Raw genomic sequence first — 14,255 nt, 5'->3', positions numbered from 1 at the left:
TTCTTAATTCTGACATTTCTATTGTAAATTAGCCTCACTATATATTAACAATAGACATTCATCTTTAGACAGGATCCTGTTTATCTGGATTCACAACTGGGTTGTTTGATTGTTAATGTTGTGTAATGTGTAACAAAGTTATCTATGAAAATCCACTCATGGTTTCATGGAGCACATTTGGTAAAGGTAAAAACTTTATTGGTCACGGTACCACACTGCCAACATGAATAGTTACATTTGGGATGAGGTACAGTTTAAAGGACAAACTTACTTTGACTGGTTTCATCTGATAAAACAAGTCAACAAGCATTTTGTTGAACACATAAACCTGCATTAGAAACTTTGCCCATGATGTAGTTCTCCTGAAAAACAGCTGAATTAGAACTGAGTCAATCCTCTGGACACATTCTTTAAAAGGAGACATTGTTCAGCTCAGGTTTAGCTTATGACCTGGTTCCATATTATTAAAATGCAAATGGAATACTGTCAATAAACCAATGATTTAGAACAAAACAAAATATAGTTGTGATCAATTGTAATTTGAGACATTTTGGAGTCTGAGTGCAGAAAAACCTTAAAACCTTTTAACTGATAATGGTGGAAAAGAGCAGGTATGCAGGTGGAAAGCAAACACAGGACTTTCAAACTTTTTCCTCATGAAATAATTCCTTGAACAAAATGAATAAAATCTGAACAGAAACAACTGGAGGCAAGTTGTACAGCTGCTTGGATATTTATCCACAAAAAGTGATCAGCATCTATTTTGATAATTGATTCATTGTTTGAGATATTTAAATGTTTGGTTTCTTTAGTTCTCTGTAATAAACAATGTTCTGACATATGAGAAATATGTGGTTTCACATGCGCCAACGAAATTAAACTTAAATTCTGACCCGTCCTTCTCCTCACAGCATAAAACAGAAGTACAGCTGAATAACCTGAATATAAGTAACTAACCAGTAAAACATTTCACATCCAAGTATGAGAAGTGGTAGTTACACACTAAAGAAGTTGAAGATGAACAAGGCAGTCCTAAACTCACTGAACTAGTTTTATAACAACCTAACAGCTTACTGAAGAGGTTTTATGAACATTTTACTCAAACTGAATCAGCGTCTTGACACTGCACTCTCCATAAACACCACAAGTTTCAGCAGCGCCAAGACAATGTGTGCAAGCCTGTTGTACATTAGATATGTTTGTGTTTTATGTAAATATCTGCTGCTGCTGTTGTGTAGCAGGAACTCCAGGGTTCACAAGCATTGATCTCATCACTATCAGGCTTCATACAAAGATGTGTCTGTGATAGGTGAATAAAGGCTTATTGCAAGGATTAATACAATTTAGAGACACTTTTAGCTCGGAAAGGCTTTTTCCAGCATTTCAGATTTTCACTTGATGACATTTTTGTTTAAAAGTGCTTTTCCATTTTGTAAAAGGGATCCATAGAAACTCAATGACTGATCCAAAAAAGGAGGATGTGTTAAAGACAATGAGGGTGTCATAGAAACACTATGGACAGAAAAAAAACATTGTGTACAAAAAAAGCGAGTCATCCCTGACACGTAGAAAAAGAAGAGTCAAGTCATTCCTGAAATATATGACGTCTGACCCAACTAGAGTCCATGAGATGGTTTCTGGCCTGAAAGGTAGCTTCTGCTCAGGTTCTAAATATGGCAACAAGAGTATTTTGGGCAGAATTTGTAGTATTGCAAAAAATACAACTGTCTTTTTTCTGTCTGAGCACTCTCTCCCCCCCCCAATGAGTCCTTGTGTTAGCATCCAGGTTCAGGGATCCTTCTGTAGAAGAGCAGGTAAGGCGTTGATGAGGAGCTGGTCTCTGGAGAGCAGGCGCGCAGGAAGTCCTCCTCCTCAAACAAACGCACCTCAGAGTCATCAAACAGCATCCATTTGCCTTCGTACTCCTGGAGGGAGTTCAGCGGCCCTGACCCACCACAAGGGGGCAGCACTGCCTCCTCTCCTTCCTCAGGCTCCTTTTTATGACTGTTGATCGTCTTCCTGCGTTTCGACCCCTCTGTTGCTGAACTGCTGGAAGCTTTATCTGTGTGTTTGCTGCTGCTGCTGCTCCCGAGCTCGTAACTGGTCGAACTCCTCTGGCCGCCCAACAGTCCCACCACACCCTCTGACTTTTTGCCCCCCGCCTTGCTGCTCGCCAAACTAGCACCTCTCTGTCCCCTCGTTCTCAGGCTGAAGGACACTTCCCCATCATTGTAGTCCAGCGCTTCCTCCTTCACCTGCACCCCCTCTTTGCTGTCCTTTTCCTCCTCTTCCCCCTTTTCTGTTTCTTCTCTGCCCTGCGGCCAGAGCTCCACGTCTTTCAGGTCAGACATGCGGACGTAGGCGGTGTAGTGGCCACTGCTGATGGTGACACCGCTGTGCATGACCACAGCAAACAACTGGTATTGTTGACCTTTGGCGGAGGGACGTGTGCACCACTCCTCCAGAGACAAGGTAAAAGGAGTCTGCAAGGGAGTGTTCACCTTAGAGAGGCCAGCATATGGGTCCATGCTAAGAGGGAAAGAAACAAGGAGATGAGTTACTATCATAAATACCACATACTGAATTTGATTTCTCTTCCACATAGCCCTAATCATAGTTTTGGGGCAAAATACTGAAACAGAAATGAATGGAAAAACAGACAAAAATGAAAGGAAATTTGAACATTAAAAGTGAATGAAAAATCTACGCTGGCAGTTAACTCACTCTAAGCTGTTGGCAGAGAAGCGTTTCAGATGAATGGTGACGACTTCAGGAGTCTTGTCAAACAGAAGACTTCTCTCGGCCTCTGTGTAGTGAAGACAGGTCTCACAGAAGTATTTGTCCTCTCCGACGATCCGCTCCACTGAAGCAAACTGGCCAATGGCCCATTTCAGAGTCCTCAGCTCTGGTTTGGGGTCCGGAGAGACTGGAGGGTGTAAAATCGGTTATTAGATGTATTATGGGATGGATTGTTTTTCACCTACTCTGTGACCTAAAAGAAAAGGTGTGCACATATAATTTATGTACATGAGTTAAATTGGCCGAGTTTTTCCACCCAAATAATAAGTCTCCACCTGCTTCGGTGGCTGAGAAATGTAAGTTTTGTAAACATTGTCAATTCTGTCAGCTCTTCTGAAACCCCTGAGGTTTGAGGGGGTTGTTTCTATTCAGCCACTTTAGGTCTTCGTGGATTAATGCTGCTCAAGGAATGATGGCACCTCTTTTTTTAAAACCCATTGCAAAGAGTTAATGTGGAATCGGAAGCTGTACCAATCCTCACCATCTGGGAGATCATCCGGGCTTCCGGGTTGCTCATCGAGCACGGGGACACTGATGTCTTGGAAGTCCTCTCTCCTCTCCGTGAAGCTCTCGCACTCCAGACAACGAGTCCTCAGAACCAGCTGACCCTGGAACAGGCGCTCCAACAGGTCCAGGCCATCTTAATAAAGCAGACACACACACAAGTGTTTTATGTCTGCAGTGTCATAGTGATGATGTGTGTCTGACCAGACTCTATTCATTTCTTCCATTTAAGTAGCATTTATGTAATCTTTTAAAAACAGAATAACAAAGTAAGACTGAATTTACTCATACCAAGAATTTAATGGAGCAGAAGTCTTGTTTTATCAGGTCTGTGTTTCATACCTTCATGTTTCACAGTCTCCTCTTCAGCCAGCTTTTGTGGTGATTTCTCATCACTGCTCTTCTCTTTCGGACTTTGCTCGTCGCTCTGTCCGTTCTCCGGCTCCACCTTAATTGGGTTCTTCGTGTTAATGGAGCTGATCTTCCCCACGCTGAGGAATTTGGAGAAAATACTTGGCTGTTTCCCAGAAGGCCTCAACCAGCTCAGCCTAGAGCGTTTCTTCCTCTTCCCCTCTGCCTCTTTAGACGCCTTTTCACCTTTTCCTTCACCGTCGCTCCCTCCATCCTCCTTCCCATCTAGCTTTTTCACCACCTCTTCCTCCTCTGCTTCCTTTTCTCCACCTTTTTCTTGGGTGCTGTCCACCAGAATGTCACTGGAGGACTTCCGTTTGGAACGGGTGAAGGGTGGATTCCTACCACTGTTGTCTTCCTCCACATCACACTTCTTAGACTTGACAGATTTGGGCTTCTTCTTGGCATTTCCCACCTCGGTGTCACTCTTTCTCTTGCCAGTGACTTGGCCGTCCTCGTCTGTTTGGCCTTCTGTGGGATCCGTTACAGCAACGTCTGAGTCGCTGGAACCCAAATGAACACCCTTCTCCTGTTTGACTTCTGTCGCGTCCTCCTCCTCCCTTTCCAGCTCCTGCTCCTTCCTGATGGAGTCACAAGTCTCTTGGATGTATCCCAGAATGCACTGCAGCACCTCCTGGGCATCATGCTGAAGATAGCCTTCATACATGGGGTTCAGTTGCCTGCAATACATGTTGACAAAATAGATAATCTCACATATATGTATTTTTTATAACAATTTAATATTTAAATACCTTTGTTTGACGATTCATTTTTAAATCATATAATTAATCAATTGGATGAAAACTTAAGAATATCAATTCATAGGTTAGATTGAGACAAGGTCAGATTATATGTATAAAATCTATAAAAGTAAAACTTTATAAAAGTTGAATGTTTTAATGTAACTCAAAACTCATCAATGTACGTAGACACAAAGCACTTCTCTATTTCATTGCATGCTTGGATCTGTCACTTGTGTAAGATTGATGATGAAAATGATCCTGTTACCTGAGTGTGTTCAGGATTCTCCGCGGCGGTGTGGAGAGCTCTCCGTCACTGAAGCTGTCAGGGTTGAGCAGGAAGCTGGACTGCAGCTGCTCCACTGACGTGATCAGACTGTTGAAGCTCTGCAACAGCTCGACGTGAGCTGGCAAGGACTCAGCTACATCTTCTGGCTGCTGAGAACAAGGAGAAAAAACAGTTGAATTAAATAAAAGATCTTTGAACTATAGGATCAAATACATTATACCAAGATAGCGTTGCTTTGATAACACTTCTCTATACAAAAGCCCTAAAATTAGATGAGCAAAGTTTAAAACTCTTAATTGTAAGTGTTGATAAATTTGTGGTCCATCTAGATTAAGATTCTAGATTAACTTTGAGCGATTACTTGCTAATTTAAATTTTGCTAAATAAAACCGTTGTTTGTGTTGCACCGACCTCTTCACTTGTATCCGTTTCTTCCTTTGGTTTGTCTTTTCTTTTAGACAGTTCGTAGAGTTTCTTTATTCCTCCTCTCAGTCCTGGACAGTAGTACAGAACCTGCAAGTGCAAACAGACACAAGATTAGTTTTTAGTTTCCTTACAACAAATCCATCTCTATAGATAACTCTACAGTAACGTGTCTAATCTTATTGATAACACAAGTGTCTGAAATTAAACTAAAGCAGGAATAACAGTCAAATACATTTTACAAAAATCATAATTCTCGAAAGATACATGTATTTAGCTTCAGCTATTAAAGACTTTCGTTTATTCCGTCTCTGGAAAAGACCAACCTGTAAGATACTGTTCAAATAGCAGGTGTTGCCCAGGTTGTTGAAGCCCACAAATGGCACCAGGCTCTCCCTCTTTTCACCTGACGGAAGGAGACAAGGTGACTCTGGACACACAGGAGGATCAGGAACCACCTGATCACCGCTGTTGAATAGTGAAGAAGAAACATAACTTGTTAAAACAGTTGCTGACCATTACGAAGTCTGAAGAGGCTCTATGATTGAATCATTTGTCAACAATGAAGAATTTTGTATAACGCTATGGGCCACCTGTCCTCGGGCTCCGTTGGTTCAGACGATTTGGGTTCATGTGCCGGAGGCTCAGAGAAGTCCAGCACCCGTTTGGCTTCCTTCTTCTGGAAGAACCTCAGGGACAATTTGCTCTTCTTGATGGGGCTCCCCAGCGCCGCCACCACATCCTCACCTTGCAGACCTGGCATTCTTGTTCGGAGCAGCTTGGAGGGGCGACTAATTCTCTGCTGAGATAAATCAAAAACTTATTTGTTGTTGCTTTAATGTCACTGGCCATAGATTCCTGTGATGTGTTATACTGTGGAAAACGATTTACATGATCTGAAGAGAACCAAGAGTGTTTTTTCGACCTGAAAAGATCTATTACACTAATAGATCTGTGAGTATGTATGTAGTGATAGAGATAACACCACCTACTGCATAAACTAAGCAAGTCTTGTACAACTTTTAATTCGATTTACATTAAATCTTCACCATGTGGTCGTCCCTACAGGGCGTGGACCGTAAAGCGTGGTTAGTGGGCGTGGTCCAGCGCCGCTTACCGGACATCAGTCATTCCGGTATCGCAAGTGTTTTGCCCGCATCCCTAGTTATTATATTTGTATTAATATAAAAACAGCGCTCCTCTGCGGCAACAAGAAGTTAACAGTCATATCGAATGGGCGCAATCGGTGTGGTTTTCCTGCCTGTTTGTAGTTTTATTTTGAAAAAATGTGAAACAACTGACACACAAACGGAGCAATAACTATTTACACACTCCATTGAGCTCCATGCGACTGTCACACTGCACATTTTAATGTATATTACCTTAGTTACCTACATTAAACTTTATTATAGTGAGCTCTTTCTACCTAGCTTTTTATTTTAATGCAACTATAGCACTGCTGAGCCGACCTGTCCCTCCCATTGTACCGTTGAGCCTGTGCGAACGTGCAGATGGCGAATAAAAACGTGAAAATGAAAGTAAAGTTGTGTCGCTGCACCCGAGCTAGCTTCGGTGTAAACACAGTGCTGCACGGCTAGCCACCTAAATAACGTGATAGCTAACACCGAGCCTCTCTTTAGGATCATTGTTAGCATAAAGGTGACACACATCACAGTTCGCATTCGCAGCCGTTGTGTGTGTTTAGCGCGAAGAAGCGGTTGACACACTAGCGGAAGACGCGTTGGGTTCGTTGCGCAGTTAGCAGCGGTAAAGTGGGTCAAGTCGGCGGGGAGGCAGTTGACGGTTCTCCGGTGGTAAACAACCAGGCTACAACACAGCTGGCGTGTTAACATCTTTCCTCGTTCTTACCTGAGCGAGTCATGCCACGGTAGAGTTCGGTAAATGTCCCGGGATGAGCGGGTTCAGGAGCCGATAAATGAGACTTCCACCATCGGGACGCTGAGGCAGAAGTTGGCGCTTTTTCCTGCCGCAGGACCCGCTTGCCTGCTCCGCCGCCGGTAAAAACAGTGGCACCGCAGGAAAACACCCGGGGACGACGTCCGGTTAACGGTCACCCCTGAGACCCCACGTGTTTCAAACCTATGGTAATAGTGGCCCAGAGAAACGATAAATAATATATAACAGGAGATACTAGCATTCCAGATCTCAGGCTTATATTAAGACACCTATTTCATCCAGGCCTCTCTCTGTTTACTCCCGGCAGCCATTTTTGTAGTCCTTTTTGTCAAGTTACCTTTGATAGATAGATTGGTGGATTATCAAAGTAAAAGTGGAGCTGCAGATGGCTCAGAGGGAATAATCCAGGTTATCTATTTCAAAATAAATACATCAAACAAAAACAACAACGACAACAACAATAACAATAATAAACATCCACCTGATCATCGTGGATCCTGATTGTTCTGGATATGACAACAACATTACTGCTTGACACACAATACATCTACTCACATATTCTACAATTACTGACAATACCTCGTCAGTCATTTGTCAACGCTGCTTTATCTTTGGTAGTATTTAGTTGTTAAACGGAAATATAAAACCTATATCTTTTGTAACTTGACAATCCTCCTTTTTACTGAACTGTATCTGAAAGAGTCTGTACTTTAAACAAATATGTTGTAATTTGTATTCTTAAGACCAACATATGCGATGCAACACTTACATTGTGTTGTGTTTTGGGGGAAATCTGCTGACACACAAAAAAAATAAAGCATCTGTAGAGGTTGTTAAGGGCAGTGCACCTCTTCCACCGACCGGGGGCGACACTGACTCGAGGAAGGGATGCTGAGGTGTCCAGCATCATCTCCACTGGAGCATCTGATCGCATCACTGACGTCCCTCCCTGGACTTCAACGGTAAGATACTGTTTCCTTACCAGAGTAAACAAACCAGTATCTGTTTAACAGTGCAGTAGATCGTATTCATTTGTAAACCAGTTGCTCTGTGTTGGTTTTGACGAGGCTGCAGAGTGTTGCTGCGTTTTTTTATTCTTACGCCACGGATTAGGATTTGCAGTCCCCCGAACGCAGCGCGGAAAATGAGCATCGCCAGATGTGTCGTTTCCTCCCGTGCACGCAGCCAGTGGATGCATTTGTTAATACGATGGCTGCATGTGTGCAGGACGAACCACTGCTGCAGCCCCGGCTCTGTCAGCAGCAAACACGCACCAACACCCATGGGGCTTGAAGTACAGACCCTCAGCCTCCACGGTCCACTCGTGTTATCCGGCTCGATGATGCTGCAGGGAGGATGCAGCTGTGGAGGGGAGCAGCGTGGAGCTCCTGTGCCTGGAGGTGAGGATGGAGGCGCCGCATAAGCCACCATCCTCAGTCTCAAGCGTTCAGCTGCTATCACCTCAATCTCCAGCGCTGTGGTGGCGTCAGCAGGGGGTTGATTCACTACAAATCAGTACAGAAGAACATCACAGGCCTCGCACCTCGCTTAAATGTATTTTTAATGAAAATAGATGTGACAACCAGCAGGTGATCTGTCCACAAGGTGTTATGGTTCGTCACATCACAGCCAGAACCCAACCAGGAGGTGTGTTACAGAAGGTGATAGCATCGTTTTCCCAAGTGGTCTGAAGGCAGAGTGATGAATTCATATCTGTGTTTGAGGATGTGCAGTGATACACAACTCGAATCAAAACAAAGCCTTGTTTTTGTCACCAGACAGATCTGATCTAAATATTCATAAATGCACCTCCCTGGAAAACACGCAGGAGACATTTTCGGCTTTAGAGAATTGGAGAAGATGGTGAATGTCCCTTATACGTTTGAAGGTCTTCCGAGCGAGTTTGACGATAAGTTTTTAACAGTCAGTAGATGTTAGTGACCTCCAGTGGTCATCATCAGTTGAGTACATTAGAGTCATCGAGTGTATCGGCCTTTTATCAACAACACACCCTCTGCTTAGGTAGGCACCACAGGCTGATCAGATGTGGGTGTGTGTCCCTCACGTCTTGGGGCCTAGTTGGCATCTGTCCTGATCCAGGGTCCAGCTTTTTGTGATTCTTCTGTTATGGTCGGACACAGGACTTGAGCGTGGATTCCTCACTCTTTGAGCAAAGTGCCTGCTGCCGACCTCCACTGGGAAGACGAGTATTGTCCAGCCTCGTTGTCATGAGGCCATAAAACCACCAATTCAACCAAAAACAAGAAGAAAAATGTCCAACTTTGTTGAGCTTGGACAAACGGCCCCCAACAGTGAATGCCAACATGTTGGACATGTTGCCACCTACTCGCAGACCCAGCAGGAATTTAACCTCTAACCTGTCGTGGTAATGAGGATCATTCTCAATGCACTGAGTAGCAGAACTTGCCTTTATCAAGGCGGGCTTTGTCCCAAGAGGCACGAAGCTCTCACGGCCACCGCAGCAGCAGAGGTGGGTGTCGGCTCAAAGCCCTGGCCCATGACATGAAGACCCCCCACCACCACCACCAGCTCTCCCTGCCACAGTCAGCTGGCTCCCCACCCACCTTTTTTATCAGGAGGGGAAAATGAAAGCATGTTGAGGGACAGGCTATAGTGCGCTCCAAGAATGAGAAGCATGTCCTGCAGTCGACCTCTCAACAACAAAAGCCTCTGTAGCCATTAACCATTAAATCACACTAAGATGTTATCATAAGTGAGGGCAATGTGCGCGTGACCCCTGAATGAGCATGTGCATATATCAGATCTTTCCCAGATTCTTACCTCTGCGAAGTGAGGCTAGGTTTTAGTCTGATTTCTTTGCTTGTGTGTTATTTAGGGTTACAGAAGCTGCTGGACAGATTACAATAAAACTTGGTAGAAGGATGTGATATGGTCCGGAAAGAACTCATAACATTTTTGTAGAGATCTTTATCAGGGGGATTCGCTTTCACTTTCTTTAACATTGCGAGATAGAGCATCTTTTGACATATTTCGTTGCTGTCGTGCCATTCTCAGAAAAGGTTGTGAAATCTTAAAGAATTTGTCAGTTTGTAAACTTTGAAAAGTGTGTTAGATTTTTTCTAACCTCACATCGTATAAGCTCCGTTGTGTTTGAGACGGAGGAATCATGTCTTTCTATTTCAGAGAGAAATGTTAATTTAATTAAAATAAAATCAGGCAACATTCATGTGTTACAGTCGTCACAGGTTGTGGGCGTGTTGTTTAACATGAAGGCTTTGTAGAGGAAACAGGTCCATCACCTATTATATATGCAGTTTTCCAGTCTTATTGAACACTTGACCCATTCATGCACACATTCCTACAGCACTTCTATATTCAGAACCTTTTTCATTCACCATTTTCTTGCACATAAACTGTCAGCACAGCCGTCAGGAGTAATTTAGAGCGCTCTATGGCTGAAAGAGCCGGGGATCGAACCACCGACCCTCTGGTTAGTGTATGAGCCCCTCTCCCTCCTGAGCTCAGGCTAAAATGTTTCACATAGAAAAAAGGCAGAAGTGGAACAGTCAAGACTCAATCAGTTGCAATGAGAGCTGTTTTTGCCTCACTCTTAATTATTTTCAATGGAAATCCTTGCTTCTCACATGCACTGTGTGTGTGTGTGTGTGTGTGTGTGTGTGTGTGTGTGTGTGTGTGTGTGTGTGTGTGTGTGTGTGTGTGTTTGTGTGTGTGTCAGTAAAAGAGCGTTAATGAGATCCTTTATGAGTGTATGCATGTGCGTGGATATCAGATCGGATCAAATCTTGGGCTGCACACATCTCCCTCTCTCTCTCTCTCTCTCTCCCCCCCCCTCCCTCCCTCTCTCTCTGCATACTTTAGAGCATCTGAGCGACTCCCATGTGATGCACACTGAAGGAGGGGGGTGTATCCAGCCCCAGCCGCTCTGACGTTAGGCAACAGTAACTCCTCCGTCCCACTCAGTCTGCTCTCTCCGCTCTGCCTCTGCTCTCCTGTTTCAGCCAGTCTGTCCGCCCTCCAGCGTAGTACTCTCCTTTCACTCACCGCTATTCATCACCAGCTATAGGATTTATAAACGCAAAACCCACGCAGGTAGACAAGAGCTCCGGCGTAGTGTGCTGAAGAGTTTCCCTCAGCTGATACACAGAGATATATAAATGCACGTTGCCTTGGAACGGAGATAGAAAGTGTTGCTGGAGTTTCTTCCCCACTACGTTTTAATCCCAAAGGATACCGCACACAGCTGCACAGGTAAGGACAACACTGATTCTCCCGGCACCTTTTTATACATCTTCCTTTTTATTCTACTCTTTCTCTCTCAGCTTTTTATTCTTTTCATCTCCCTATGCCTCCTTTGTAATCCTCTCCTCCTCTTCTGTCAGATTTAACCCGCTCATTCATCCTGTTTGCCTTCCTTCCTTCCTTTGCTTCTATCTGCTGCCCCATGTGTAATTCAGGTCTCTCCCATCTTGGCACACAGAGTAAAGAAAGAAGTGTTTTCTGCATTTTCACACACCAAACCTACATCTTGGAGTTGTTATACATTCCAGACGCACGGAGATGAGAGATGCTGCGTTTATCATCTGCTTCGCTCTGTGTGTCCATGTTTATCTGAGCTGAGCTCCGGGATCCTCAGCATCTGTGTGTTGATCAGATACTGCAAACCAGCCATGCGTGTATGTACATATCTGTGCATGTATGTACAATCATGCTGACAGAGAAACACGCCCCCTAATCTCCTCTCTCTCTCTCTCTCTCTGTAATGTCTCTCCATACCGGTTGATCCCTTCTCCTGAGCGGTTCATTAGCAGCGCCAGGTTTCAGTTAAATTCCCTGCCGGCCTGACTAATGTTTTTCAGCTGGAGCCTGATGTGCACATATGCACGCAGTTACAATTCACATATACTGTAGGAAGCATGCTGACCATCAGGCAGAGGAGCAGAAACCAGGGATGTTTGTTGCTGTTTGGAGTGATCCTCTCTGCATCCATTTACTGAGCATCCCTGCTCTGCTTCTCCATCTCTCTCTCTCTCTCTCTCTCTCTCTCTCTCCCTCTCTTATGCAAAACCTGCCTGTCTCTCTCTCTCTCTCTGCTCGCTCAGCGTCTGCATGTATTCTCAGTCGGTCTTGGTCACTGCTCTTCCTGCCACAGAGCATCGGCCATGGTTGGCTGGCTGACCGCAGCTACACAGCATTAACAAGGCAAAGCGTTCCTGTTACATGGGCATGTTTACAGGGTGCCACATTGTGTGAGTGTGAGTGTGTGTGTGTTTTTATTTGTGTTAGGACCTTTTCCATCATAAACACTGAGCTTTTCAAGACCAATAGTCATCATGGGGACCAAAGCCTGGTCCTGATGAGGCTGAACTTAATTTCTGAGGTCCTTGTTAAGTTTAGGGGTGAGATGTGAATTGTGGGTAATTTAAAGTGTCAGTGTGTAAGATTTAGGTGAATTGGCAGAAATTGAATACAGAATAATCCAAGTGATGTTTTCACTAGTTTATATTTACATCAGGAGCTGGTCCTCTCTACGGAGGCAGCCATGTTTTTTGTACAGTAGCCCAGACTGGACAAACTAAACCTTTTGAGATTTTATGACAACTGAAGCAACCACAGGTTCTCTTTCATGTTTGGAATGGGAGGTTATTCAGCTGCAACATGCAACTTCACCACTAGTTGTCACTAAATCCTACACACTGAACCTTTAAGTTTAGGGTTAGGTGTGAATTGGTCATGGTTAATGTTACGGATAAGGATAGGCTGTCCACAATGAATGGAAGTCAAAGCAATGTCTGAATAAGGATGGCTGTTTAAACCTGTAAGTGTGTGTGTGTGCTGGATTCACTGGCATTAGGTTGCTCCATCTATGCTCAGGTTAAAGGGCACATTGTTATTTACAGCATACACACACACACACATGCACACACAAACACACAAACACACAAACAAATGCACACAGTCCTCCGAGACATGGCTGACCCGCATTAGAGTGTGCCGTCCCACGCTGTGTGCGTATGTTGATATTTTTATGTCAGTGTGTGTCAGTGTGATTCCCTCGGAGGTGCAGAGAGGTGAGTCACACCGGCTCACGCGCTGGTGGCTGTAAGAGGCGTTCACTGTGACGATAAGCATGTAGTGTGATTTTCAAATTGACGCTGTCGGATTGAATCATCTCCCCGGGAAATGTCAACTTTTCAGGAAACAAATTAAAGCAAAACTGTTTAGTTTTTTAGCTTTACACCCATGAATTTTTAAGTTTATCTAATGCGATCTCAGAAGGTTTTGTCATCCCAAGTCAATAGATATTGCTGAGCACTCAGAGGAGCTCGTAATCATTTAAGTCAAGTTCAAATATTCATGATCAGCAAAAGCAAGAGTTGCAAGCTTTGCGATGCTTTGGCAGCTTTAAAAGGATTTGTTTGGAACTTAGTCACGGATACTGGTGTGTGTCCAACAGAAGTGGTTGCTGTGTATGTGGGTTTATGTTTCTCTGACCTGCAGCTCTGATGTTGCTGATCCAAAGCAGCAAACATCAAGATGTATGATGCGATTGTTATTAGAAGCACTTTTGTGATCCCTGACGTTTTCTCCAGCGCCACCACGAGGTTGACATTTGCTGTTTTCAGTAAATATCTCAACAGCATTTTAATGAATCGGTACAACAATTTGTTTGGAATTATTAAATTCGCCACCTGTTTGGTGCACTGCCAAATACCTGAAATTGAAGTTATATTCCCAGTGTTTAGTGTATAGTCTGTTTATAAAAATTCATGTGGATTCCGGGCGCAAAAAGTTAAGACGGTGCATGAAACCTTTACTCTCTCAAATGACCAGCAGAGGGCTGGTTTTAAAATAAGTCTATGAGAAACTGATTGTTTTTCTCACTTGAGGACGGGATGAGATGGGGCGTGGATACTGTGTGATTGACAGCTAGTTCTTTCCAATGGCTGCAGGTGCAGGTGCAGGTGGGTGTCAGTCACACTGCTCCTTTAAATGTAGTTTCTTCTTGGTTACAGGGCAATATATTTTTCACAAAACAGCAGTTCCCAGTCCAGTGGGTGACGTCAGGGTCGGTTGCCACTTGGTTTTCTTGGTTTAGTGGTAATCAGCAAACACATTGTGCTAACACGCTAACCTCAGCTTGTGAACATGCGAAACTGAATGCTTTCTAA

The 14,255-nt window shown here is 44.0% G+C and overlaps 2 protein-coding genes across 4 annotated transcripts in view; one reads left to right on the top strand and one right to left on the bottom strand.

The window, feature by feature from the left end:
- Positions 1-174: 174 nt before the first annotated feature.
- usp1 (ubiquitin specific peptidase 1) lies at positions 175-7,194 on the bottom strand. Of its 3 annotated transcripts, none has more exons than XM_062395886.1 (9): positions 7,036-7,194; positions 5,760-5,965; positions 5,493-5,634; positions 5,155-5,256; positions 4,723-4,892; positions 3,646-4,394; positions 3,281-3,439; positions 2,725-2,926; positions 175-2,529 (listed from the first exon to the last, which is right to left on the bottom strand). In XM_062395886.1, the coding sequence occupies exons 2-9, from the start codon at positions 5,927-5,929 to the stop codon at positions 1,776-1,778; spliced, it is 2,448 nt and encodes an 815-aa protein (XP_062251870.1). In that variant the 5' UTR covers positions 5,930-5,965; positions 7,036-7,194; the 3' UTR covers positions 175-1,775. The 3 variants fall into 3 exon arrangements, with proteins under 3 accessions (XP_062251870.1, XP_062251869.1, XP_062251871.1); XM_062395885.1 differs by having other exon boundaries at positions 5,760-5,968; positions 7,036-7,189; XM_062395887.1 differs by having other exon boundaries at positions 4,723-4,889; positions 5,760-5,968; positions 7,036-7,189.
- Positions 7,195-11,072: 3,878 nt separating this feature from the next.
- Positions 11,073-14,255, top strand: part of kank4 (KN motif and ankyrin repeat domains 4) — a 65,931-nt gene continuing 62,748 nt past the window's right edge. Inside the window, exon 1 of the mRNA XM_062395999.1 lies at positions 11,073-11,334. The gene's annotated coding sequence lies outside the window, so the exon portion shown is untranslated. The remainder of the gene's footprint in view (positions 11,335-14,255) is intronic.

Source organism: Platichthys flesus, chromosome 9, assembly GCF_949316205.1.
Source record: "Platichthys flesus chromosome 9, fPlaFle2.1, whole genome shotgun sequence".
In the NCBI taxonomy this organism is placed as follows: Eukaryota; Metazoa; Chordata; class Actinopteri; order Pleuronectiformes; family Pleuronectidae; genus Platichthys; species Platichthys flesus.
Note: the sequence above shows the minus strand (reverse complement) of the source record. Positions and strands in the feature narration are given on the sequence as shown.

Coding starts and splice junctions, on each gene's coding strand:
- usp1 (XM_062395886.1), bottom strand. CDS start 5,929: ATGCCAGGTCTGCAAGGTGAGGATGTGGTGGCGGCGCTGGGGAGCCCC. Junction 4,893..5,154: donor AAACGGATACAAGTGAAGAG/GTCGGTGCAACA, acceptor CCTTGTTCTCAG/CAGCCAGAAGATGTAGCTGA. Junction 4,395..4,722: donor AGAATCCTGAACACACTCAG/GTAACAGGATCA, acceptor CATGTATTGCAG/GCAACTGAACCCCATGTATG.